This window comes from Adiantum capillus-veneris, chromosome 1 (assembly GCF_014529385.1).
Source record: "Adiantum capillus-veneris isolate H3 chromosome 1, ASM1452938v2, whole genome shotgun sequence".
Classification (NCBI taxonomy): domain Eukaryota; kingdom Viridiplantae; phylum Streptophyta; class Polypodiopsida; order Polypodiales; family Pteridaceae; genus Adiantum; species Adiantum capillus-veneris.
The window spans coordinates 183,604,093-183,631,688 of NC_140931.1; the positions used below are offsets into that span (position 1 = coordinate 183,604,093).

The 27,596-nt window shown below is 44.8% G+C and overlaps 1 protein-coding gene across 2 annotated transcripts; it reads left to right on the forward strand.

Moving 5' to 3' along the window:
* Nucleotides 1-26,323, forward strand: LOC147466141 (protein serine/threonine kinase). Of its 2 annotated transcripts, none has more exons than XM_086524307.1 (11): nt 1-194; nt 666-712; nt 802-872; nt 951-1,064; nt 24,059-24,234; nt 24,310-24,398; nt 24,524-24,641; nt 24,885-24,958; nt 25,044-25,091; nt 25,174-25,333; nt 25,451-26,323. In XM_086524307.1, the coding sequence occupies exons 1-11, from the start codon at nt 111-113 to the stop codon at nt 25,883-25,885; spliced, it is 1,416 nt and encodes a 471-aa protein (XP_086380433.1). In that variant the 5' UTR covers nt 1-110; the 3' UTR covers nt 25,886-26,323. The 2 variants fall into 2 exon arrangements, with proteins under 2 accessions (XP_086380433.1, XP_086380438.1); XM_086524312.1 differs by having other exon boundaries at nt 119-194; nt 666-727.
* The last annotated feature ends 1,273 nt before the right edge of the window (nt 26,324-27,596 follow it).

Here is a 27,596-nt window from a genome sequence, read left to right on the forward strand (position 1 = left end):
TAGGGGTTGAACCCAACACGTTGGGCACGTCGTGAGACCAACGTCGGCAGGTTAAAGAGAGCGCTCTGTTCTGCGTATGTAGAGCTTCCGCAAGGCAGCAACTTGCAAACATGAAGCTCGACGTCAATGTTCTGAGATACCTATCCAAGGATGAGTTTCGCGTGCTCACTGCGGTGGAGATGGGCATGAAAAATGTGAGCCTTTCATGTTCAGACCATGATGCTAGAGAGAGAAAGCAATAAAGTCTGGGTTAGAGAAAGAAAATCAGCACCCTTGAGAGAGAGATGGGAGAAAGTCTGTGAAAGAAAGTCTGTGTGCGGCTAGGAGGATTCTTGCTATGACTTGGGATTTGGCATGAAACACCCTCTGTGAGAGAGCTATCGTTTTTGTGTGTGGCAGTGCTATTTTTGTGTGAAGTGGTTATGATGCAACATTATATCTATGAATAGGAGCAAGGCACAAGTAAAGCATTACTGGAGTCACCCAACCAAGTTTCCAGGCAACACTGTTTTAGAAGTTGCATGGAGTGTACAAAAATGTCCTGAACCAATAGCCTGGATGTTCTAATGTGGAAAAACAACTTTTGTGCTGCTGTGTATGTGATTGTGTATTGTTATTTTGCGTTTTCCTGACTGCTTTTATGTTTATTGTTGTCTACCATGCAGCATGAAATTGTTCCAACTGAGCTAATTGACCGCATTGCTGGCCTCAAGTAAGATATTGGCAGGTGAATTAGCAATGTTCACTGCATGAATTTTGGTTGGCCTGTTTTTGTTCACAGTTTATTTAATGTTGTGTCAGGCATGGAGGAACATATAAGAATGTGAAGACCTTGTTAAGACACAAATTAGTTCATCATGATTCTTCCAAATGTAAGCTGTGTTTTTTAATTTCTGTGGCGGTCTGTAGTTTGGGATATGTGTGCTGACAAAAATACTTTTTTCCTTTAGATGATGGTTATCGTTTGACAAACCTAGGCTACGATTTCTTGGCCATAAAAACCATGGTCAACAGGGGCCTTATCGTTGGTGTGGGGCGACAAATCGGTGTTGGGAAGGAATCTGGTACTCTATCGTTACCTTGCTTATATCTGCTGTTCTTTTTGTATAACGGATTAGGATGCATGTCCTAGGTTGCATATGGATGGTTGTCATTGTTCCTGATGTTTAGTTGTGAAGCGTGCTATCGTCTATCTTTATGGCAGGATATGCATTTTAGAATATACAGTTCCTCATCTGTAACTGCTTCATGTTGAGTGTCACATTTCTGGAAATATCATATATCATGCAGTGAAAAGGCTTTAACTTTATTATCCACAGAAGCAATCATAGGTGCCAGGATGTTGTTGCAAAGATTGGCGAGTTTAATTTTTTTGATGAAATTGGAAATCAGGTTAACACACTATTTTCTTTTATTTCCTCAATGCACTCTGCACCATACCCGTTGTAAAAAACGGGGATGTCAGCGGTGACTCATCCGGGTCTGGGTACGTGGTAGAGTCTCTTAGAATAAGCCTTCCACACCACGGAATCCTCAGTATGTGTAGGGGGGCTCCACTCCCTGACTCTGTGCTAGGTCACGTCTGCGTTATGGTTTGTGAGCAGATGTATACATCAACGTACTGCACTTCCTCATAAGCTCGTCTCTCATGTCTCGCAAGAGCCCTGGTCTTTTGGTTGGCTTGGTACTGGCGATCTGCCCAAGCATTCTTTGTGCTTGGAGTTGCCTACATAACTGCCTAGACTCATCTGGGCTTGGTTAATGTGCGAGTGGACTCTGTTGACTTGGTGCTCTTCATTTTGGCTGAGCGGAGCAGTCTATTCCAAGTGGTTTTTGCTTTAGTCTAAGCAATGGATGTTTATTGTGGGTGACAACAAGCAACACACTATGCCCACTTCTAGTTGTGAAGGTGAATATAGGGGCAACGTTCATAGCTACAGCTAAGTAGGTCTGGCCGGGTCACTTTATGGTTGGCTAACTCTATCTTCACTGATAGTCAAAGCAAAGTGCACAGAAAAGATTGTGTTGCATAAGACTCTCTATTGCAGAGATCAACCTGTCATATGTGCCAACCAAGGAGAATCTTCATAACCTTTCACAAAGGTCTTGCCTTGTGAGAAGATTGAAGCTTTTGGTAAAGCTTTCGGTTTACTTCCACTTGTGTATCATCATAGACCATAGGGCTTGACACTTCAATGTATGAATGCCAACTCATGGCAAATTGTCAATGGCATCACTTCCATGAGCCCAAGGAAATTTGTACCGTCTCATGGTAGTCATGGGTGTGAACATGCTTGGGATGTTCAATGCACTTTTTTCTTTCGCTAAAAGGTTGGCTTCCCTCATGCATTGCCTATCCATGTAGGGGTAAATAATTTTCGGATACATGTGGACATGCCTATCTACGTAGGGAAGAAGTTTTTGTATATATTAACACTTGTAGAGCGAGACGTCTACGTCCATTAGGACCTTGCTTACAACTTCCTCACCATCAGCAGATTTGAGCCATCATTGTTTGCCGTCTAAGGAGTACAGCACGGTGATTTAATGGCTTCTTCCTCATGAGTCAACCCTTCTTGGAGATGCTGGGTTGAGCCTTGAGGAGAGACTACTCCTAGATTTGGTAGTTGCAGCCTACAACTTTAGAGTCTTTCAAGAGATTTTTCTTTTCTACGGAATTCAGGATTATGCTTCCCTTTTTTGTGACACATGATGAGAGAATTCATCATCAATTGTACCTTGTTCTTGTGTAATGGACCATTTTGGCCCTCAAGAATAATCCATCTTTCTTTCTGCTTTGGGTCACTTGTGTTGTTGCTGCTAGTTCTCCAAGCTGTTAGCTATTTCTCCAAGCTATTGGCTTGTGTTCCTGCTACTATAAACCCCACCCTCACAAGACCATGAGTTCGTAACTAAGGTTCTTGTTCAAAGAAAAATCTCCACTTTTTGTGAATTTATCTAGGTGTATGTGTTGTGTATTAAATGATCCGGTGCCCATGCATCCTATCCGTAGTGTACTATAGTGAAACAAGCAGGAAGAGGCAATAAGACTATGCCTATGCTTAATCAAAACGCTCTTGGTTGTGAATGTTATATCTATTATCTCCACAAAATTCTCAGCAAGAATGTAGGATTTATTGTAATTAAAAAATTGAAAAGGTTATTTCAGACTTTCATATGTAAAGCATTTTTGAGGAAATCCTTTCACCCCTCTAACAAGCTCAACATTTGTAATCATTTTCGGTGAGGGATCAGTTCCGTAGAGACAACTACAATCTACAAAGCTCTGGAACACTTGATCACTTCAAACAACTTGAAACAACTGAACTTTAATAGATAGCTAGAGAGAGAGAGAGAGAGAGAGAGAGAGAGAGAGAGAGAGAGAGAGAGAGAGAGAGAGAGAGAGAGAGAGAGAGAGAGAGAGAGAGAGAGATGAAATGAAATGAAATGTTATATTAACGTCTTCAAAAGGCCAAAGTGACCTATGAGACCAGAAAGTTACAATGCGGTGTATCTGATACAAAGTCAGATTAATAAAATAAATTAAACTAGGATAACAAAATATAAATACTGCGAAATCCTAAACTAAGCTGATAGGTGTGAAAGGTGAAAGGCGTGAAATGTGTGAACTAAGCAGTACAATGTGTAGACAATATGGGAGGGACGTAGAGATCCGTCTTCATAGAGATCCATCTTCATCTGCACTCTGGACATCTTGGCAGATGAGATAGCACAGAGCAAAGGAGAAAGTGGGCATCCTTGTCTTATGGATTTATGCAATGGAATAACATATGTAAGAGTACCATTAACTGAAATTCTAGCTGATGCATTCCCAAAAAGAATGTGAAAAGACCCCATATCATATAGACTTTGAAGTATGAACTCCCATTCAATTCTATCATAGGCCTTATCATATGCTCTATGGCCAATTGTTTGTGAGAAGATATTTTAGAAGAGGGTTTTTTGTAATTTTGCAGTGCAGTGATTAGCATCATATCTAATAAGCAATGAATTCTTATGCTCTTTAAATGTTGTACGCTGGTGCTAGTAATACTACTTGTAGTCAATTGAAATATTGGCAGCTGTAGGAATCATATCATAGTAGTGCAAGTTGCTACTCATGCCTCCTGCTTCTTCCCAATATTGGATGGATACTTATCTCTCACTTTCTAATTTCACCTGCATGATTTACTACTTGACTTCCGCTGCAATGCTGTTGCATCTCATCGGGGTCGTCTAGATCTCCCTAGCTCAAATGCTCGGTCTATGAGAATGCCAGTAGTGCGGGCAGACCTCTCCACTCTTGGCTGCTCCTCTGTCTGTTCTTCTGGGTGTAGAATGTCTAGTGTAAAGAAATTTGTGATTTGTCTCTGGGGTTGTCTCTCTTCAACTCTCCTCAATAAAGTTTCTCTATGCCTGTGTAACTCAAATAGATATAGCCCAAGACGTCTCTGATCCTCATAACTCATGACCCTAGATAGAGGCCCAAAACCTTCTCTGAATAGACAATGAAAACGGCCTCGTATCTCATAGTACACTGTGCAATGACATATGTAATGTACCTCTGTCTCTGGCTCTAGATGGCATAAGCGGCATATCGTGCTATCTGCTGGTGTCCCTCTGAATCTGCCAGTCTCAATCTCGAGCTGATGTGAGGACGTGCGTATCTGGCCAATGGCACAACGCAAACCATGAGAAAGATGCGTGTCCATATAGCTAGGTCGAATCACAAACCCATCTCTCGTGAGGTGGAGAAGATGCTCTCTATAGAAAGCCATCTTTGTGCCAACTCCTGTATCGGCTCTATCCATGTCCTCCTCGTGTCCAACTCAATCTCCATAGGGGGGGCAGCTAATTCCGCTCGAATGATATCATGCGGTACGGAAGCCTCGGCTTTAATCAGTCGAGAGATCATAGATACCAGGGGCTTCTCCATACGCCTCCAACCATCCTGGCCTACGGAAGGTCCCCAAACCTGCACCCCATATAACATAGTAGAGGCAACCAAAGTATGAAAGAGCCATAACTTTGTCCTAGGTTGATGAATGTTTGCGCTTTGCTCAAGATGAGTGCTCCAAACTGTGCTCAAGGTCCCTTTTTGTTCCTATGGAAGGGAGAGCCTTCCTGTCACGATTGTGATTATGTTAACAGCAATACATCTACTCCTAGTTGCAGATACGCGAAGTGCCATTCCAAGGAGGACCCCTGCGCTTGGATGGTCACATCCCTTCGCCCAAAGGACGTGTCTCTTCGCCAAAAGCCACACTCCTTCGACGACTGGTCACACCCCTTCGCTCTACGGGTTGGAGCTTTCGCCGAAAGGATGTGTCTTTACATCTAAAGTCATGTCTCTTCACCAAGAGACGTGTCTTTTCATTTATGTCTCTTCGTCTCCTATATAAGGAGCCCTTGTATCACACTTTCAATCAATCAAACACAGAGTCTTCTAAGTCTTGTTTCTAAGTTCAGTTCAATTTCTTAAGTCTTAATCATGAGTTCAAGTACTTAATTAAGGATTAGCATCTCGAATCCTCATAGTGGTATCAGAGCAAAATTTTTTCTTGGGACCCTACAGTTGTGAGCCTCTCACCCTTGACGCTACACTCTACCCCCCCCTTTCCTGGCGTTGTATGGAATCGGAAGAACGGTGGCTTACACACACATCTCGACATGAGGTAACATAAATTACTTATGTTCTCGTATAAAAAAATATAATATGGTCAACCAGAAACAACAGCATTGCTGTGTGCATATGTGATTCGCGTGCTGCTGCATGGATAAGAGCGGAAGTGTGTGCCTTTTCAAGTGCTAAGGAGTACCTGTGAACTTGTGAGTACCCGTGAGCACCCCTTGGCAGACGTCCTGCTCCGACGGGCTGAAATTTTAGGGGGGCTGCTTTGCACCCCTTCGCTGTGTCTCTTCGTTGGTGACTCTCCGCATGGTCCAACTCACCCAAAGGGCATCCGTCTCAATGGGCATACTCAGCACAGCCAACCATCGATGGCAACCCTACGCAAGGCAATCAAAAAGGCTGCGATGAAATTTTTGCCCAGCCAGCGTACGTTTTTTTTTTAACAGCCAGCGCTGAAGTTAATAAGAGGGCCACCCTTTAAAATTTTAAAGGACATTGGCCGGCCGCCCAAATAATTAAGTGGGCACCCATTGGGTACCAAATATTAAAAAAATAATAAAGACTACATGCCAGCGAAACAGCCAGCGCCACGAGAAATTGCAACCAGCGTGAGCACAATCTGCTGCCCCCTCTTCATCCAATTCTCCGCGCTATATAGTCTGGCCTTCGCCTGGTGCCCTCGCGGGATTCCTCGCCATCATGGTCGACGATGCTTTCGACGTTCCAGTGCGCTATCTCTTGTACATAGACGAGATTCCCGACACAATTTTGCCGGCGCACCCGCTTCCGGCACCAGAGAACCCGTCTCAGAACTTGTTCCCGACCTACAACTTGCACTTGTTCGAGTTCCTTTTGAGACGTAACCATGCCAAATTCTCAGGACGGAGGTGGTCAATCTGATGATGGCCTTACTCTTATCAAGGAGCAGATGGCCACACTTTCCATAAGCCTCGCATCACTTCACACTCGCTTGGATGAGATGCACACGGAAAACACTTCTCGAACTCGACCTGTTGTTTCTCGAACTACAAATGCAACATCTTCAACACTTTCTTCCGAAGCTTCAGTGGACGAACCAAACGAACCAGATCCAACTGAAGAGGTAGACAATCGCGAACTTCAATTACTTTGTAAAATTTTTAATGCTGCACAGAAGAAGAAGCCTGATGTTAAACTGCCGAAACCGTACAATGGTCGCCGCGACAAGCGCGTGCTCGACCAATGGTCGAGAGTAAAAAAGTTGCACTTGCTAGTTCTCTGCTCAAGGACACAGCATTTCTTTGGTGGCAACGACGGGTTGCTGATGGTAAACACACACCTTCTTGGGATAAATTCCGGCGTGCTATTCGCAAGGCGTTCGAACCTGCCAATGCGGATTTTCATGCCTGGTCCTCTCTTCGCTGCTTGAGCCAAACAGGTTCATTGGCCGCGTACATCACAAAGTTCCAAAGACTAACTCTGGAGATAGAGACCCTTAGTCCCTTTGATAAGCTTCACAGCTTTAACGACGGACTCGAACCAAACCTGAAGGATGATGTGCACAAATACAACCCTACCACCTTGGATGCTGTAATTGCCTATGTGGAGCGTCTTGGCGATAATCGGCGCCCTACATGGAATTTTCTCCTTGGTGACGGATCTTCAAATAGCGCTCGCTTTTCACAGCGCGATCGTAGAGACAACTATAGCCAAAGTCGGCAACATCAGTCTCAGTTCAGACAGCAAAGCAACACAACCTTATTCAACTTCAAGGTTCTATTCTCAAGATCGACAATTTGAAAGCAGATCTTCTTCACATGTTCCTCCACTTGATCGTGGTAAAGGATGTGATTTTTCTCAAGATCGGCATTCCAATACTCAACAAGGCTCTTCGTCAAATGGATCTTCGACTTCAAAGAAGGAAGGATTATGTGCAATTTGCAGTGGTGACTATAGATGGTATCAATGTCTAAAGAGACTAAATCCGTCTAATTCGAAAAGAAACTCCAACGCGGAAACATCATCGAATTTTGAACAACCAGACTCTGCTAAGGATAAAGGAAAATCTGTGGTCAATACGATTCGTGTCTCAGAGGATATAAGTATTCTTATGAAGCATGCTCAGTGCAATTCTTCAGTTTTGGAGCCTCTCTCAAAGCAAGTTTTGAGCCTTCTTGGACTACTCAATTGTCGCTCCATCAATATTTTGGTGGACAGCGGATGCTCAAATAATTTCGTCAGCACTCAAATAGTTCAACAGCTTGTTGGCTTACCAACTCAGAAGACATCTCACTTATATGATGTGGAATTAGCAGATGGATCAATTTTGACTTGTGATCAGACAGTTCGACAGTTGCAGTTCGAGGTTCAAACTTATGCAGATCAATTGGATTTTGAAGTCATGCCTTTATCTTATTACGACATGATTCTTGGTCAGCATTGGTTATTCCAATATGATCCAGCAATTAGCTTTCGAGGACATACTATCAATTTGTTCAAAGATGGACGTGAATTGACTTTACACGGGCTTTCTCATGCGGAAAGAGTGATTCAAGCCTCACGTGTACTAGTCAAGCGACATGATACAGTGGATTATGAAGAGAACATAATTTTCGATGCAGATGCAGATATTATTATTGATGAATTTATTGATGAATTTTTGAATTCATTAACTTTTCCTGAATCAATTGATGAAGACAAAGATAAAGATATAGTTGCAGATTCGTAGTCTGAAGACGACTATGCTTTCTTTGATTCTTTATTGGATGATGATATGCCAATTACAAGTCATGAAGTTACAGTTCCAGAAGATGATTCAGAAGAATTTTGGGATTCATTATTAGAAGATGATTACAGTCTCAAGCCAAAATCCTCTCCAGTGATTCATAAAGTTGAAGTTACCCCATCTGAAGAGTACCTTGAGAAGATTTCCTCTTCCCCAAATATTTCACAGTTACTGGAAGATTTTGAACCAGAAATCTTACATCGCATGAAGAATTTTGAAGATCAACCTCTTGTTGCAGTCAACCTAATTAAGCCAGATTCCTCTAAGAAGTCTTTGAACAATGCAATGATAGGGGACTTAGCAGTCAAAGCAAAAAGGTTTCACAAGAAGCAAAGGTTCAAGACAAAGGTTTTCGATAACTCAAAGATTGAAGATTTTTGAAGATTCAATGCTTTTCCAGAGTTCTATCAACATCAGAAGTCATTTCTTTGACATGGGCTCTCGATTTAAATGGGAGGGAATGTCACGATTGTGACTATGTTAACAACAATTCATCTACTCCTAGTTGCAGATACGCGAAGTGCCATGCCAAGGAGGACCCCTGCGCTTGGATGGTCACACCCCTTTGCCCAAAGGACGTGTCTCTTCGCCAAAAGCCACACTCCTTCGACGACTGATCACACCTCTTTGCTCTGCGGGTGCGACTCTTTGCCCAATGGTTGCAGCTCTTCGCCGAAAGGATGTGTCTTTACGTCTAAAGTCATGTCACTTCACCAAGAGACGTGTCTTTTCATTTATGTCTCTTCGGCTCCTATATAAGGAGCCCTTGTATCACACTTTCAATCAATCAAACACAGAGTCTTCTAAGTCTTGTTTCTAAGTTCAGTTCAGTTTCTTAAGTCTTAATCATGAGTTCAAGTACTTAATTAAGGATTAGCATCTAGAATCCTCACACTTCCGTTCTTAATGAGAGAATGCTATGATCACAAAGTAAGTGAATGGACACTGTGCGTGCAAGTGTATGAGACTCAGAGATAGAGATAGAAGGGAGATACGACACCAGAGACGTTGTAAAACTCTCCTCTGAAGGCCCCACTCTCGTCGGCGAGAGTGGTCTACTTGTGATTGCACAAACTGGTACAAACTGAATGCATGTGACTGATGCAAGTCTAGGCTATGTCGACGATGACAACACCGACCTAAGGGCTGAAATCTGCAATCTTTTATCTGCTGTCCAAAAACGCTATGGGCTGAAATCTGCGGCTAGTCCAAAAACGCTGATTTTGGGGGCTGTTTCTGTGGGTCTTTGTCGCTGAAATTCTGCAGGTTTAGGGCTGAAAACTGAGGTTCTTAAGGGCTGAAAATTGATGGTCTTTCCGGGTTGAATCTGCTACTCCTTTTAGGGCTGATTTGGATGGTTTTCCTACTGCTGAAATTGTTGCATGCTGTGGCTGAAAACGCTGCAATCTGCAAACGTTGTGACAATCCAAAAACGCTAAGGGGAGCTCTGCAAAAACGCTAGGGAAGCTCTTGCAAAAACACTATCTGATGGGAACAAAAACGCTAGTCATGGGGATCTCAAAAACGCTAGGTCAAGGCTCTGCAACAAACGCTATGTGCTGGGGGTTTTGGCGATGATGCTGAGTGAAAACGCTAGGTCTGAGCTTGCTTCCGTCGCGGTGATCAGCTGATGAGAAAACGCTAGGGCTGATTCCTCTTGCTTGGAGGGGGAAACCGCCAAGGGGTCTTGTTGAGAAGTTGCCTGCTGAGCTTTGCTCCTGTTGCCTCTTCTGCCATTTAGAGCTAGTCTAGGTTTGCTTATATACAAACTTACTCAATTTGCCCTACCTACTTTCCAACAAAAGTCACTTAAAAATAATAAGTGAAAAATGTCAAAAATAGGGAAAATAGGCTAAATGCACTGGAAAATTCCCCTGATTGATTCTGATGGGAATGTTATGATCATGCTGTGTGCAACCAGAGGATATGCATCTACATCAAGTGACTGGGCATGCACGGTCTGCGATCAGACTCACAGAAGTGCCAGATCACTTCTAATCTAGACCGACTGAACCCTTGTCGTGCTGTAGCTTGTCCACGGACACATAGGGTTGGATGTGTCACGTGACATAGGTTACTGGAACTGAACCTGCGAACACATCCTCTCCATTCCTCCTAGAGCCGCACCAGCTCTAGTTAGTCTAGTCTCTGCTGCTCTTCTCAAAGAAAATTTCGGCACTGTAAAGACTACCCCCAGGTAAGTGTATGCATTTGCATACTCCACAATCTCCTGACCACATTTGAAAGTAGGTAGTGATCTCCTGACCGATTGCGGTGTGGTGTTAAACACCATAACCTTGGTTTTACCTAGGTTTACACACAATCCACTATCCTTTGCAAAACTGCGTAGTGCATCCAAATGTCGTTGCATACCTTCTGGTGAGTCAGATATCAGCACAATATCATCAACATATAGTAACAATGGGATCCACGTCCTTGCCAGCTGGGCACCCCTGTCACCCTCTCTGTCAATGTAATCAGACATCTCATCAACATACATACCAAATAGTGTAGGAGACAATAGGCAGCCCTGTTTCACTCCAATAGTAGAGTGAACTAAATCAGATACCCCTTCCGGAGTGCGTACATGTCCCATCACTGATCTGTACAACGCCATAATCCCCCAAATCACCTCTATGGGCACCCCCATCTCCTGTAGTCTGCGCATCAATCGAGCTCTTGGTACCATGTCAAATGCTTTGGGAAAATCCACAAAGCTACAATAGATTCGTCTCCCATGTGCTCTGCCCTCCTCAATGATGGCCCTGAGTGTCAGAATATGATCAAGAGTGGAGAAACCCCTCCTGAAGCTGGCCTGACCCTTTGCTCGTACACCCTCGTCCTTTGCCCGATTACTCAAGTGTTGCTCCAGAATAGATGCATACAACCGTGCCAATGTGTGTCCAACAATAATAGTGCGGTAGTTCCCAGGCTCTGTCCAGCCTTGAGGATGGGCACAATATTAGACAACCTCCAAGTCTCAGGTAACCCCTCTTACATGGCACGATTGAACAACACTGCGAGAACCTCCATCAGCATATCCGTGGCATGTATAAAGTGCTCTGCTAATAGACCGTCATGATCATATGCCTTCCCGGTCCTCATCCCGTCGATGGCCCTTTGTACCATCTCAAATGTAAAGAAAGTGCTCGTAGTTGGGCAAGGCTTGGTAGGTCTGGAAGGGGTTCCTGGACAGGAACCGTAATATAATGATGTTGCATATTGGTCCCACACATCAGGTGAAGTAATCACTGGGGGAGGGGAGTGCTCATGGAAGAGTCGCCATGCCTCTCCTGAGTCCCTACTCAAGAACATCTGATATAAGTCTCGCTCCATCTGAGCTAGGTAAGCTCGCTTCTTTTGTCACGAGGACGTGGCAGTTATTAACCATGTCACAGAGATGTGGCAACTGCTAACCTTGGTTGTTGGTTTCTTTCCAATGGGGTTTATTTTATTTGTTTTGAGACCCTCTTTTTGAAGTAGCAAACGATCGGACATTGTATGGCCAATGTGAACGGTAGATTCACCCGCAGACGGGAAGTGGTCGGCACTGGAATTCGTATGGTAAGAGGATGTCTAGGCGCAGAGCAAGATCATATAGGTTCCCCCCGTCGCACTTAGCAAGTTGGTGGATACTAGGAAGTGAACTCAATTAAGGCGTAAAGTCAAGGTGGGACTACCAACAAAAAGTATCCGACAGTTGGGCCACATTGCATTTTTGGATGCGGTCCCAATGAGGATAGATGGTCAGAAGACCAGTGGGAGCCCAACGGAAGCATCTTCTAAAATTTAGGGAACTGCTATTTTGGGCCGCGAAATGTGTTCGCGTCATTACCTCCGGTATGACTAGGGGAACACTTTATAACTCTGCCGCGAAGTCAACAGACACAGTGCAAGCGAGTTCTAGCAGGGGAATTGGTTTCGCGCAAGTTTTGGGGTTGTTATGCTACCGAAATTTGGCCAAATCAAATGGTATCTAGGTGGATACAAGTGAAGGATTCCCAGGACCTTACCTTGTAATTTACCCTCCTAAAGAATAAAGAAATACCGAAAGGGGCGCCAATTTTGGGGCCTACAGGTTGTCGGCGTCTGCTCGGAGCATTCTAGCTTCCGAGTCGTGTGTGTGTTTAAGTGTTAACTCCCGTTACAGGTCTCCTTTGCAAAGTGCTCTGTGTGTGTGTATAAAGTAAAGAATTTCGGGTGAAAGCCAACGCCTACCGCCCTACGGGCCGGTTTCATGGTTCCGTTGCCGGGACATCAATCACTTTTTCCTCAAAGAGTGAGCCTTGATTGTTCAGGGTAAAGACACACAGTGCAAGAACGCGGGGATTACACTATGGCCGACAAGGGGAAGGGAATTATGGAAGAGGGTTCCTCTCCAAAGGACAGACAGGAGATTCCTATGGTTTTTGAGATTGGCGAGAGCTCACGGCCACGTCAGTCTGTACCTCCTGTCATCGTGAATGTCCCTCCAGTAGTACAGGGCTTTATGACAGGGCAACTTGAGGATGATGCGTTTAAGACTCAGTTAGTTGCCGCGGTGAATGTCTTTTCGCAGCTGGTGCAGAATCCGAGGTTTATGGAATTCTTGCAAGCGCCACCAGTGCAACAGCAAAATAGGCAACCTACGCCACGTACGGAGCTTGTTGAAGCTCAAGCCCAGGTACTTCATGAGGCGTAGGAGGAAAGGGAACACTCGCATGTTGCGGAGTCGGGGGCTCCAAAGCAGGTTCCTCCCGTGCTTGAACAGGTGGCTAGAACGCCTATTCCACAGGTTATGACAGTTCAGCCCGCCACCTTTCAGAGCCAGCATGCTGTTTTGAATGGATAGGGAGCTGGATACCAGGCTATGCACTCAGTTTTTCCACCACCCACGGTACATCCTGGGTATTTCGGGGGTGGATCAGTGTTCCAAAGTATGGCTGGTTATGCGTCTGGAAGTCAGCCGTACATGCCAGGAACAGTGTTCGGGGGTATGCAAGGCATCATGCCAAACCCCATGTATGGTACTATCGGCATGCAGCAAGGTTTCCACGGCAACCAGGGCCAGTTTGGGGTGCCACAGGGTCATTTTGGCATGGCTGGTTTTTCTGGACAGCAGCCAGATATCGCACCTCTAATGCAAAATGTGAATGGCCAACACGTGCCGATCATGCCTAGTACAGTGCCCATGTTGCAGACCATTCCGTATGACAACTTGGGGGCACTAGAGAAGCCGAAGGCTTACAAAGAAGGTGGTGCAGCAGTAAAGTTCAGTACCTTCAGTGGTTTCGAGGATAAGACAAAGGCACTCACTTTCCTCCAGCAGTTTGATACAGCTTATGCGGGAGGGAATTTTACAGAGGCCTCCAAGGTCAGGAAAGCTGCCACTTTCTTAAAGGACAATGCGCTTACATGGTGGACGACATTGTTAATGCAAGGACAGACACCCGCCACTTGGGTTTACTTCAAGCAAATGTTTGCATCTGCTTGGCTATCAAATGAATTTGAAGCCGATGTCCTGACAGATTGGCACCAGCTTACGGCAGCTTCGTGCAAGAGCTTGCTGGAGTACAATAGGAGGTTTTGTAAAGCATTACTCTCAGTGACCTCCTACAGATTTGTGCCATTGACAGAGCAGATAGAGAAGTATTGTTGTGGGCTGCGTAAAGGGCTTCGCGATTACTGTACAAAGAACAGAGTGGCTACCCTTACTCAGCTTATGGAAGTTGCGAACACTGGTCTTGCCTTGTTGAAAGGAGAGGACAGTGGATTTTCGAGTAGTGACAAAGGAGGGCAGCAAAAATTCAGCGAAGAAGCCCTTTGTGAAAACGGCTCCTGATGCGTCACAAGGGTCAGAACAGGCCACCAAAGATAAGGATTCAGCTGGGACTTCTGGAGCGCAGGCAAAGAAACAGAAAAGGAAGCCTTTTGTGCGCAAGTCGCTCGAGGAAAAGAAGGTCCTAATGGCTGAGAACAAATGCTTTATATGCGAGCAGCCTGGTCATATTTCTATCAATTGTCCACAAAGGAAAAGGCCAGCCGACTCAGAGGATAAAGAAGATCAGAAAGGCAAGAAGCCAAAACCCACGGTAGGTTTAGTGCCAGACATGGTGGGTGACAGGCCCAGCACAGATGCCAGTGAGTTATGCAGGGCATGGGGTAAAGTTAGGGATCAGACGGCACTCATCTTCTTTGATCCAGGTGCCAAAGCCAACTTTATCTCACCAGAGTTAGTTATGAAGCTGGGCATCAGAGCTGAAGAGATGGGGTACACAGCAGAGGCAGGGTTGGCATGTCCTGGCCACTCAGAGTATGCTACTCCCATCATTGGAAAACTGCGTCTGCATATTCAGTCGTATGTGGACACTGAAGAGTTTTACATCATGCCGCTGGAAGGTTGTGACGCCTTGTTGGGGATCCCGTGGATGTTCCGAGTGCATGGAGTCTTGGATGCCTATAACAAAAAGATCACTGTACAGCATAGGGGCAAAACTCACATCTTGGATGTAAAGCTTAAAGGAGAGTCAGTCCCTATTGTATCTGCTTCTGCTATCACTTCTGTAATAAAGAATCATCTTTCTGTGTACCTGATTTTTGCACGTGATGTCTCAGATAATGATCAATCAAATTTATCTGTGTTAGATAAAGAAAGGTCAGCATTTTTGCAAAAGTTTAGTGACTGTTTTTCTGATTCATTACTGTCGCAATTGCCGCCAGAGAGACGTGAGGACCATCGGATAGATTTGGTGCTAGGGTGTAGCCCACCAAATAGACCTCCCTACAGGGTTAGTGCGGCGCAACAGAAAGAGATTATGGGCCAGGTTGAGGAGTTATTAGAGAAGGGGCTGATTCAGCCTAGTTCTTCACCCTTTTGCTCCCCAGTGCTCCTAGTGCAGAAGAAGGATGGCTCATGGCGCATGTGTATTGATTACCGTGCGTTGAATAAGAATACCATCAAGAATAGGTTTCCTATTCCTCGCATTGATGATATTCTCGATCGTTTAGAGGGTGCTGCAATTTTCAGCAGGATAGACCTTAAGAGTGGGTACCATCAAATTCGTATAAGCCCAGAGGATGTGCACAAGACTGCGTTTAGAACGACATTTGGTCTTTATGAGTTTCTAGTGATGCCGTTTGGGCTAACAAATGCTCCTGCCACGTTCAACAGAATGATGGACCGGATTTTCCGCTCGCATCAACAGTTTGTTGGAACATTCTTCGATGACATGATTGTGTATTCGAAGAATGAAGAGGAGCATAGGCGTCACTTGACCATTGTGTTCGAAGAGTTGCGCAGTCACAGGTTACTTGTCAATCCTAAGAAAAGTGAATTCTTCCTCGAAGAGATCCACTTTCTGGGCCACATAGTCTCAAAGGATGGTGTTAGAATGGATCCCGCAAAGGTCGAAGCTATCAAGACATGGCCCGACTTGAAGACTGTGCACGATGTCAGGAGCTTCTTGGGATTGTGTTCCTACTATAGAAGGTTTATCAGAAATTTTGCAGAGATAGCATCGCCTCTTCACGCATTGCAAAAGAAAGAGGTCACTTTCAGATGGACCCAAAAAGAGATTTCAGCTTTTAGTCTCTTAAAGGAAAAGTTGACTTCAGATCCAGTTATTGTTTTGCCAGATCTCAGGAAGTCATTTGTGGTCCAGTGTGACGCGTGTGGCAGTAGCATCGGAGCAGTGCTAATGCAAGATGGACGGGTAGTAGCCTATGAAAGCCGAATTTTGCAAGGGCCAGAGAGGACTATGCAAGTCTATGAGAAAGAGCTCTTGGCCGTGATTCATGCGCTTTCTAGCTGGAAGCACTACCTCTTAGGTGTTGATTTTGTTGTCCAAACAGATCATCAGACCTTGCGATACTTCTTGACACAGTCAAAGTTATCCGAAAAGCATATGCGATGGGTAAACATTCTTTCCATGTTTCACTTCCAGATTATGCATGTGGAAGGCAAGAAGAATGTTGTGGCTGATGTGTTATCAAGAAAGCCACAAATTTCAGCTGTGTCAATTCCTTATCATCATGAGTTAGATGACATGAAGGAACAGTATACTGCTGATGAAGATTTTGCAAGGATCTTTGAACAGTTACAAGAGGGGCAACATCACGAGCACTACCTCCTCAGAGATGGTTTTATGATGATGCATGGCAGACTTTGTGTCACTAGGCCACTGCGACATAAGGTCATGGAAGAGAGTCATGTCCCACCGTATGCAGGGCATCATGGCATTGATGCAACAGTTAAAGCGGTAGAGACGTTCTTCTATTGGCCTACCTTGAGGAGAGATGTGGATGCCTTTGTGCGAGCATGCATAGTTTGCCAAAAGGTCAAGTTTGACAGGCAAAAGGCTCCAGGGTTGTTACAACCACTCCCGATTCCGGATAAGCCATGGGAAAGCATTGCTATGGACTTTATCTTTGATCTTCCAAGGACGCCAACAGGGAATGATGGTATATGGACCATTATCTGCAGGTTCAGCAAGCAGGCCCATTTTATCCCTGTCAGGAAGAAGATAAAATCTGATCAGATGGCACGCTTGTTCATGTACAATGTGTTTAAGTACCATGGTATGCCACAATCGATTATCAGTGGTCGTGATCCTCGCATGACCAGTTTGTTCTGGAGAGGATTGTTTGAGAACATGGGTACTACGCTCAAGTTCTCGTCTTCGTTTCATCCACAAACTGATGGACAGTCAGAAGAGGCCAATTCTACTGTCTTAGATCTGCTGAAATGCTATGTGTCAGATAATAAGGGCAAGTGGGAACAGTATTTTCCTATGTTTGAGTATGCGTACAATAATACGGTGCATTCGTCTACTGGCAAAGCACCTTTTGAAATTGTTGAAGGCGGCAAAAAGGTTCCTCCCATTTTGCACACAAAGGACAAGATCTTTGAGACAGATCGATATGTTGAGAACATGGATGAGATGTATAAGAAGATTAAAGTTGCCTTGGAGAAGACTCATGCAAAGCAGAAAAAGGCTGCTGATCGTCACCGTTGTGAATTGTTGTTATCACCTGGTGATTGGGTTCTGCTAAGGTTCGAAAAGGCAAGGTTAAAGAAGATGAAGGGCAAGGAACGGCTGTTTCCTAAGCTCAGCATGCGTTACTATGGGCCTTTTCAAGTGCTTGACAAGATCAGCGATGTGGCTTACAGGCTGAAACTGCCTGATGCGTGAAAGATTCATAATGCGTTTCACGTGAGTCTTCTAAGACCCTTCGTGGGTGATGTGCCAGAAGATATGCCAGTTGAGGATCAGCCAGAAGTTGAGGAACTTGATGAGATCTTGGTACCTGAGCAAGTTTTGGCACATAAGGACAGAAAAGTTAAAGGACAAGTTGCAAGACGCTATTTGGTGAAGTTCAAGAACTATCCGCCTATGGATGCAAAGTGGATGGAAGAGCATGAACTGTCAGAGTCACCAAATGTACTGCAGCTTTACCTTGAAGCCTTTGGGTTACAGCCTACTTATGCCCCAACCCAACGTGTGCAAAGGAGGGGTAATGATAGAGCTAGTACATCAAATGTACATATGAATTCAGTGCCATAGATGGAAATGGCAAAAGTATGAAGGCCTCATTAAGTCATTTGTATCTATGTATGATACGACCTTTCTTGCGGATACATGCGATGATAAAAGAGTGTTAATAGCACAAGATCATCAGTGGCGTGTATTTATGGTATGCAATCGAGGACGTTTGCAACTTCAAGAGGGGGGTATGTCACGAGGACGTGGTAGTTATTAACCATGTCACAGAGATGTGGCAACTGCTAACCTTGGTTGTTGGTTTCTTTCCAATGGGGTTTATGTTATTTGTTTTGAGACCCTCTTTTTGAAGTAGCAAACGGTCGGACATTGTATGGCCAATGTGAACGGTAGATTCACCCGCAGACGGGAAGTGGTCGGCACTGGAATTCGTATGGTAAGAGGATGTCTAGGCTCAGAGCAAGATCATATAGGTTCCCCCCGTCGCACTTAGCAAGTTGGTGGATACTAGGAAGTGAACTCAATTAAGGCGTAAAGTCAAGGTGGGACTACCAACAAAAAGTATCCGACAGTTGGGCCACATTGCATTTTTGGATGCGGTCCCAATGAGGATAGATGGTCAGAAGACCAGTGGGAGCCCAACGGAAGCATCTCCTAAAATTTAGGGAATTGCTATTTTGGGCCGCGAAATGTGTTCGCGTCATTACCTCCGGTATGACTAGGGGAACACTTTATAACTCTGCCGCGAAGTCAACTGACGCGTCGGTTGGGATATTTTTTAAGCGGCGAACCCGAAACGGGAAAATGCTTGAAAATGCGCCAAGTGTCACATTTTCGTGAACTTTCCTCTTGCAGAAAAATGGGCGCTGATTTTTATACTGGGAGAGGCCTCATTTCAGCTTTTGTCACAGGTTAAGAGCTATGGAGTGCTTCCTTTCCCTCTCATGTACAGTGTGGTGCTAGGAGTGATGCCTTGCACACTACACACTGCTCTCTCTCTCCCCTACGTGCAGTTATGTGATGCCCCACACGAGGGCTCCTCATTTGACTGATGCACAGTTGTGTGGGTTCATGCTTTTGTGCTGAGGCAAGAGCCTCCTTGAGCAGGAACAGGGTAGCTAGCTGCTGCTCCAAAGCAGGCACTGGTGAGGGTCATAACCTCACCGTACAGGTGCAAAATCAGCGCTGTGTATGCGCTGTAAATTCACTGTTTTTCAGCCATACGGACGCCAGGACCATTGGGAATCGTGCCCCACTGGCAGAGGACAGTTAGGGGACTGTTTGGGACTGAAAACAGGGCAAAAACCAGTAAATACAGCGTGCTGAATTTACTGTTTCTGGACAGGAATCAGAGGGTATACGACAGTGCAAGCGAGTTCCAACAGGGGAATTGGTTTCGCGCAAGTTTTGGGGCTGTTATGCTGCCGAAATTTGGCCAAATCAAATGGTATCTAGGTGGATACACGTGAAGGATTCCCAGGACCTTACCTTGTAATTTACCCTCCTAAAGAATAAAGAAATACCGAAAGGGGCGCCAATTTTGGGGCCTACAGGTTGTCGGCGTTTGCTCGGAGCATTCTAGCTTCCGAGCCGTGTGTGTGTTTAAGTGTTAACTCCCGTTACAGGTCTCCTTTGCAAAGTGCTCTGTGTGTGTGTATAAAGTAAAGAATTTCGGGTGAAAGCCAACGCCTACCGCCCTACGGGCCGGTTTCATCTTTTGTCGCACAAGGCGTCGGAAAGCAATCCGAGACTGTCTGTAAGTGATGACTCCTAAAAGAAGATCCCTTCGAAGCTGGGCTCTCATCTCTCTGCACTCCTCATCATACCAACTATTCTAGGGCATGCTCCCAGAATGTCGTCTCTTGCCCGACTGAGTGTGTGGGTATGCCACTGATGCAGCCCCATGCAGTGTCTCAATCAGTAGAGTGGTGCACTCCTCCACTGAGAGGCCTGTATCATTTGTGCCAGCTATGCCTTCCAATAGACGGTCCCAGATCTCCTCTGTATAAACGAAATCAGTCTCTGGTGTAAATGTATAGCGGGTGTGTGACCTGCCTCCTGATGTCTGGGCTGTACTATACTGAAATTTAACGGACAGTGTCAAGAGAGCATGATCTACTGCTATGCCCACTAGCTTGGCTCCCGTTGTGAAATCCTGAATGCAGGGGACAAAGCTCGGTTGTGTCATACATAATCCACTGTATTGCCCCATGTCTGTGTGGAAAGCATGTGAAACCGGTTGCTCCAGGAAATCGCTGTAAACCATTAAGTATGGCTAATCCATGTGTAGTCGTCATTTCCATGAGGTATCTCCCATACTCCGTCTGCTCTGTGTCATCTGAGCATCTGTCAAGTCCCAACTTACCCACATCCAGCTCTCTAAGCATCTCATTTGAAGTGTCGTAGAAGACTGTCTACGAGTTGCCCGTTCAGGCATTGAAGTCCCCTAGGAGAATGATATCCCCGTGCCTAGAAAACTCCTATATGTCATCATCTAGTATAGAGAAAGGCGACTGTCCTCTGGATGCATCATACACTGATGTACTGGGAGGAAAGTAACATATGGAAATATATAGGAATCGACTTGTGTCAGCTCTCAGTCTCACCCATCTCTTTGTACAATATGCAATAATGGTTGTAGTTCCTCTCTGAATAGCACTGCTACTCCTCCTGAACCTCTACTCCCATGCTCAGATCTCTCATTTGTCCTGTGAGCTGTCTCCCATCTGTATCCCACCACATGTGGCATCACCTGTCCAGGGGCCTGATGAGTCTTTGAGAAGAATACAATATCCTTGTCTTTGAAACTGTCCTCAAATGCACCCACGTCCAACCTCATAGACCCATTACAATTCCAGGTAGCCATCTTCAGTGCGGTTCCATAGGTCTCGCACCGTCATGCAGTGCGCCGCTCTAAAATCACCACCCGTCGATCTCTGTAGAAGGCTATCTTTCCCTTCTCCCTTACCGCTGTAATCTCTGGCATTACCTCTCTCATATGTGCGAGCTGTGAGAGTGTCAGGTCATCACCGAGGAAAATACCTCTCTTTTTGAGAGGAGGCCTCTTCCTCAAGAATTCCTTCTTCTCTTCCAACGAGGGGAAGCGTAGTATGAGAGCTCTCCCCTTTGAAGACTCTCCCGTGCCATCACTTTTCTTACCTACCCTCCATGCCTTTGTGTGCAAAGGCTTCTGCATCCCCATCATGGATGTAAGGCTTGTGACCTCTTTCTCCTCATTGTTTAAGTCCTTGAGACCGGTCACTCTCACATGCAGTGCTCGCATCCGCCTTCTTTGTTCCTCTTCGAGGGTCATGTTGATAAGCGTCGGTGTACAAGGAGTTTCTTGACCTTTCCCTTTCTTGGCGACCTCAATCCATTTTTCGGCCTCGTCCGCCTTTTTCTGTGTCCTTGTTATCATCTCCGCCCATGAAGATGTCTTTGCCACACTCAGTTTCTCTTCCTCTGTGATCATCCTTACTTGTTCCTTGATTTTCTTGATTTCATTTATTACCGAGGGCTGAAATTCGCCTTCCTCTAGTCCACTGCTTACTCTATCAGCAAGCTCCTGTTTAAGGGCTGAGACTTCTTTTTTGAGTGTCCGTATCTCGGCGTTTGGTTCTCCTGTTTGAGGCCTGAGACTTCTTCTTTGAGTGTCTGTAATTCTGCGTTAAGGCTCTCTTTCTCCTCCTTCCATTGCGCGCCTTCATTGAAGACCATCTGAAGGAGGTTGGCCTTCTCCTTCCACCATCCTTCCATCTCTGTTTTCCACTCCTTCATTTCCCTCTCCATTTGCGCCATCCGCTTGTTCGTGAGCATGAAGGTTGCCTTTGCTCGCGACTTGCAAACAGGTGAGACATTGACGGCTTCCGTGTCCTGTGCAAGGTCCTATGCAGGGGAGATTGCTTCCATGTTTTGTCATTCAAGAGATGTATCGGGCTCACTTACCATTTCGCACATAGAATTTCTCACTGAATTCTACGCGTATGATGTCCGGGTCTATAGTGGCCGGCACACTAGAAACCACTCCAAAACAAGGATATGTGAGCGAGGGTACGTCCTCCTCAACTCGACGAGCCCGACACGGCTCACAATACAAGATAACAAGGGTTTGGAGCTCAAGGGGCTCACCCTTCTACTGGCAAACAAAGTATGGGCTAAAGACCCACTCGAGAGATCAGCCATGACCTCGAAAACAACTCGACGCTCTGGCTCAGCTGAGTCCAGGCGGAGAAACCAAAACCCCACAACCCGATGCGGGTATCTTTACATCCACAGCCAACTGCGGGCACTCGACCAGTTCAGCCAAAGTTCCAAAGGCTCAGCCCCTTTGTGATATGCTGTTGTCACCTGCACTTGTCACTAGAATCAAAAAGCACACGGCCCCTACTGAGGGGAGTCTCGCGACCTGCACATCCAAAAGTGCACGCGGCCCCCTGCTGGGTCAGCTCGCGGCGATCGGCTTCCTATTTGCCATCCTCAGGCACTTTGCGTGAGGCTTTCCTGTTGCTATCCACCGTCAATTGCGCACAACCAACCAGCCTTGCGTGCAGCTTTTCTCACTAAGAACCAAAAAGCATCAACACGCGAGTCTCACCTGAGAGAGAGAGAGAGAGAGAGAGAGAGAGAGAGAAAGAGAGAGGATGTCGAAGCAGGATGGCCCTTTACATAATTGGTGGCCCTGAATTGCCACTATCAGCGCACCTGTTCGGGTATTTATTTATGAGTTGAACTCTTCTTGTACAAGGAGTCGGGGGACTGAAATCTGAGAGAGTGCAATCATGGGGCGGCAATGTGCAAGTGATCTGTGTGTTTGCAAATGAAGGGGTAGTGATGATTTTATAGGCATTGAGGACCCACAGTAATAGCATGCTGTCCCTAAATGCTGGGCGCTCCAAATCAGGCCCCTCCCCCCGGGGGCTTTTCTTAGTGCTGGGAATTCTCCCTAAAAAGAGAGAAGATAAGCACTCATGTTTTTTTAAACTTCAGCTCTAGAGAGAAAATTTTGCACTGTTTGGGAGAGAGAAAATCTACAGTAAGGAGAAAAAATCAGAAATTTAGGTTCAGAGAGAGAAAATCAGCAAATTTTAGAGAGGGAAAATCAATGCGGGTAGAGGATTCCAGCTCTTACAAAGAGATTGGCATGGACCACCTTGAGAGAGAGAGAGAGAGAGAGAGAGAGAGAGAGAGAGAGAGAGAGAGAGAGAGAGAGAGAGAGAGAGAGAGAGAGAGAGAGAGCTTGTGTTTGGCCAAACGAACGCAATGATTAGTTGCGTCTATGACCTCGACGCAGAACCCCCTAACCCTAAAACTTGTCACAACATTCTTGCACACTTGGAAACTGTTCTTTTAATAAAAAAGAATATCATTAGGGGAATGGAAGGGTTCTTCAGGTTATTCCCTTAATGATAGAAACTTCCCCTTTTTTGCACGTTTTAGCATTTTACATGTTTTCAATTTAGTTGTTGAATGCCATTGCAGAGAATGTCCTACATAGAAGATGTTAAAAAGTTCAGGAGTCAAGTTCTGTAGGGAATAAGATCAAGATCAAGTGGTTTACACTCTATATAGGACCACTGCTTTTTTGTGTATGGATAAGATAGATGGATAATGGGGATACTTTTTGTATAGGTAGAATGACTGGGCTCTGACAAAGAGAGTGGCATGGACCACCTTTCTAGAGAGAGAGAGAGAGAGTTTGTGATTTGCCAAACGAATGCAATGATCAGTTGCGTCTATGACCTCGACGCAAAACCCTAACCTTGAAACCCGTCACAACATTCTTGCACACTTGGCAGCCGTTTTTTTAATTAAAAAAAAATCATTAGCGGAATGGAAGGGTTTTTTAGGTTATTCCCTTAATGATAGAAACTTCCCCTTTTTTGCGCGTTTTAGCATTTTACATGTTTTCTTTAGTTGTTGAATGCCATTGCAGAGAGTGTCCTACGTAGAAGACGTTAAAGAGTTCAGAAGCCGAAGTTCTGTAGGGAATAAGATCAATGGTTCACACTGTATATAGGACCACTTTTTTGTGTATGGATAAGAAAGATCTAATGGGGATACTTATTGTATAGTTATGATGATCACACCAGGTTCTTGAGGTTTTTGGTTCACTTGTATTTTACATGAACTTATTTGTAAATGTTCTGCATACTGGAGCTCACCTTTTTTTTGGTTGGTTTGAAGACATCTTCGAAGTTATAGCGGAAGATGGAACAACATTAGCATTAAAGCTTCATCGATTAGGTCGCACATCATTCAGAGCAGTTAAATCCAAAAGGGATTATCTGAAGCATCGAAATAGTTTCAACTGGCTATATTTATCCAGGCTTGCAGCTCTTAAAGAATTTGCTTTCATGAAGGTAAAAGTATTTTCATTTCTTCACTTGTCATGCTTCTAGCTTTATTTGTTGATAACTCTTTCGCATCTTGGCTAGGCCTTGGGTGACCATGGTTTTCCAGTGCCCAAAGCAGTGGATTGGAATCGTCATTGTGTTTTGATGTCACTTGTCCCAGGCTATCCTTTGTAAGTACATGTTTATAATTCTCTGTATGTTGATGTTTATTTGTGTTCCTCAATGTGAAGGGTGCATAGATCTCTGCCATTGCTGATAGCATTTCTTTCATTTTTTCTTGATTGTTTTTAATCAGAGTACAGGTGAAAGAGCTTCAGAATCCAAGTGTAGTATTTGAGACTATTATTGGACTTATTGTTCGTCTCGCTAGTCATGGTCTGATACACTGTGACTTCAACGAATTCAACATTATGGTGCGTCAAATAAGGAGTCTTTCATTACCTTCAGTACACATTTTTGGTATAGAAGTTTGCACGTTTGGTCTTTCATGTTTGTAGTATGCACTTTGTTGCACATGTAAGAGCTCCTTGTAAAGATTTGTGAGTGCTTGTGGAAGCTTAAACCTCTTTGTATTACGAGCGCCTTCTCTTTGGTAAAGTTTTTGGCAATGATTGATAGGGTACTGTGAGGTGGGTTAATGGTTTTTGAAATTGCAGGTTGATGACAATGAGGCCATAACCATGATTGATTTCCCTCAAATGGTCTCAGTATCGCATCGAAATGCTGAAATGTAAGGAAATTTTTCAAGCGTTTCACTTGGAAGGGGGTCTGAATGGATCATATTACATCAACAAGCTATTTTATGTGATTTTCAGGTACTTCGATCGTGATGTAGAGTGTATATTGAAGTTTTTCAACAAGAGGTATTTCTTGTGAACTTCTAGTACTCGGCCATAGTATCATTTAATCGTATAGCCACTTGACATTTGAATAGTGGTTCAACAGGTTTAGATCAATCGCAAAGAATACTTCTGCAGTTGAAAGCTCAGAGCTCTCTTTTCATGATAGACCGGACTTCGAGACTGTTGCAAATCTGTCCGCATCGTTGGACAAACAACTTGAAGCAAGCGGATTTACACACCAAGACCAAAAAGATTTAGAAGAGGTGCATCTTGGAACACAATATCGCATGTTTATGCTCATGTTCAATATTGCTTTAAAAGGTTCTGTTTGCATGGTAGAGCTTGCATTGATGACAGAATGTGTGATCCTTGATTGCCAGTACATAGAGGGGACGGTAGAGGACGATGCTGGCTCATACGAGGAGGGGAGTTCTGATTCAAACAGTAACTCTGAGGAAGATAGAAGTGAAGACGATGACAATTTAGGCCGAGAAGGTGATGATGCAAAGAGTAGTTCCGAAAGAAATATCAGTGAGCAGACTTCTCAGCTAGGCCTAACTTGCGAGAGTAACTGCCCAACTGAAGGGTCACAGGGTGCTGCTCAAACAGATGAGAACAGCTTGGAAGATGCTAATGTTATGATGGAGCCCAATCTTTCAAATGCCCAGCGTGCTAAGGGTTTAGAAAAGCAGAGGAAAAGAGCTGTGTCTGCTGTTCGTGCTGGAAACAGGTACAACACTTCAAGGAATGCTTCAAAGGATAAAGGTGGCCGAAGGTCTCGCCATGGTGTTTTTGGTAGCGTGCTGGACTTTTAAATGGGGCTTACATGTTTGAGCTCATGGCTTACTATCTATGACATAGCGTTACGGCTTGCCCTTCTGATGAAGCAGAGGATTGATCCAGTGGCATGTGATTCTTACGCACTTTTTGGGCCTAGTGCTGAAGTCCACCTAAGCACAAGGCACTAGTTTGCCCTGAAAACCTGTGCAGTCTGAGATGAAAGCACTCTCTGGCAGGATTTCTGCTTTGCATGGTGGATCCAAACCTTGATCATGTAACCATTCAACAGGTGCTCTTTTTGAGATACTCTTGTATACATATCTTTTGACACTAGAGAGCCTTTTCGTCGTAGGTTCTCTATGCAAATAGTGTGGATGTTAGTTTGCATGATTACCCGGCCTTGCCAACACACATAAAATGGCATGTAAAGTTGGAATGACTTATGTTTAGTTCTGATCTTCGGCTTCTTTGTCTATCTGTGCTCTCTTTTTTTCACATAGCCGTGTCAGTGGCAGTCTCTGGTTGAACAAGGTTAATCTCTCTCTCTCTCTCTCTCTCTCTCTCTCTCTCTCTCTCTCTCTGTGTGTGTGTGTGTGTGTGTGTGTGCGAAGACAAGGCTGAATTAATGTGTACCAAATCATCTTTGGGATGCTACTAGGAGCTTGTCACCAAGGAGTCGTACGAAGGCTGTGAAGCCACCAAAGGTATGTACATCAAGGTGGCATGTGAGAATAGTGCAAGCATGCAGTGTAACTGGTAACATACTGCACCGATAAAACCGGTGTAGGTTATCAGTGGATGAAAAGAAAAGCTAACGCCGGGCTCAACAAGGAGAACCAGGAAATTGCAAAAGCCATGAAACTGCAATGCAAGTCACAAAGCCATGACGGAGACCCATGCGACACATGAGGCCACAAACTGCTCTTGAAACCAAATGAACATGGTGGTTAAGCATTCAATGCTAGTGGTAAGAGGGTTGGAGGCTCACGGGCTGCCTTCTATGGGTGTGTTGTTCCTATGGTATGGCCCCTTGAGGGTGTAAAATGAACCGCGATGTACAGTTGTAAATATAGTTCTCCCCTACTTCCTTCCCCCGTGTTGATGGTAAAAGGAAAGAAAAAAGTGGATTGTGACTTCCACCACCTGCCCGCCTGCACACTGGCTATCTTGCATGTCAGCATGATCCCATGGAAAGCAGATAACTATAAAGAGGAAAACTTCCAGAGTTCTGATAATAGTAATTGTCCTGGTGAGTGCGCTATTAGTATTGGTGATGAGTATATTTCAACCATTGGTATTTTGCTCTTATAGAATGAGACCAAGGACCCCAATGCATCTACTAAAGGCAAATGATATTGTCTCGCCCCCACAATTATAATTTTTGGCTGAAAACATCCCCAGATGGGAATGTGGGGTCCATGTTGCCTCGTTTGGAAAGCTGTGATCAGGATCCGAGGCGGCACGAAGGCGGGACCGTGTGGGTGCTGTTGAAGGAGACGCCAAGGGGCACCTGGGCAAGGTTGGAGAAAAAGCAATAAAGACAAACAAGAATTCAATAGACAGAAGGATTAACTAGACTTTAAGTTTTGCAATAACATCATATTTGCACAAAATATGGTGAAATATGGGCACAATTAGTGGCTGCAAAAAGTACAAGTGGCTTTACATTAGGCTTCAGTGTAGGTTGTCAATAGCATCCTGGATGTCTTCCATGAAGTTGAGGGAAGTTACAACTACTTGAGTTGC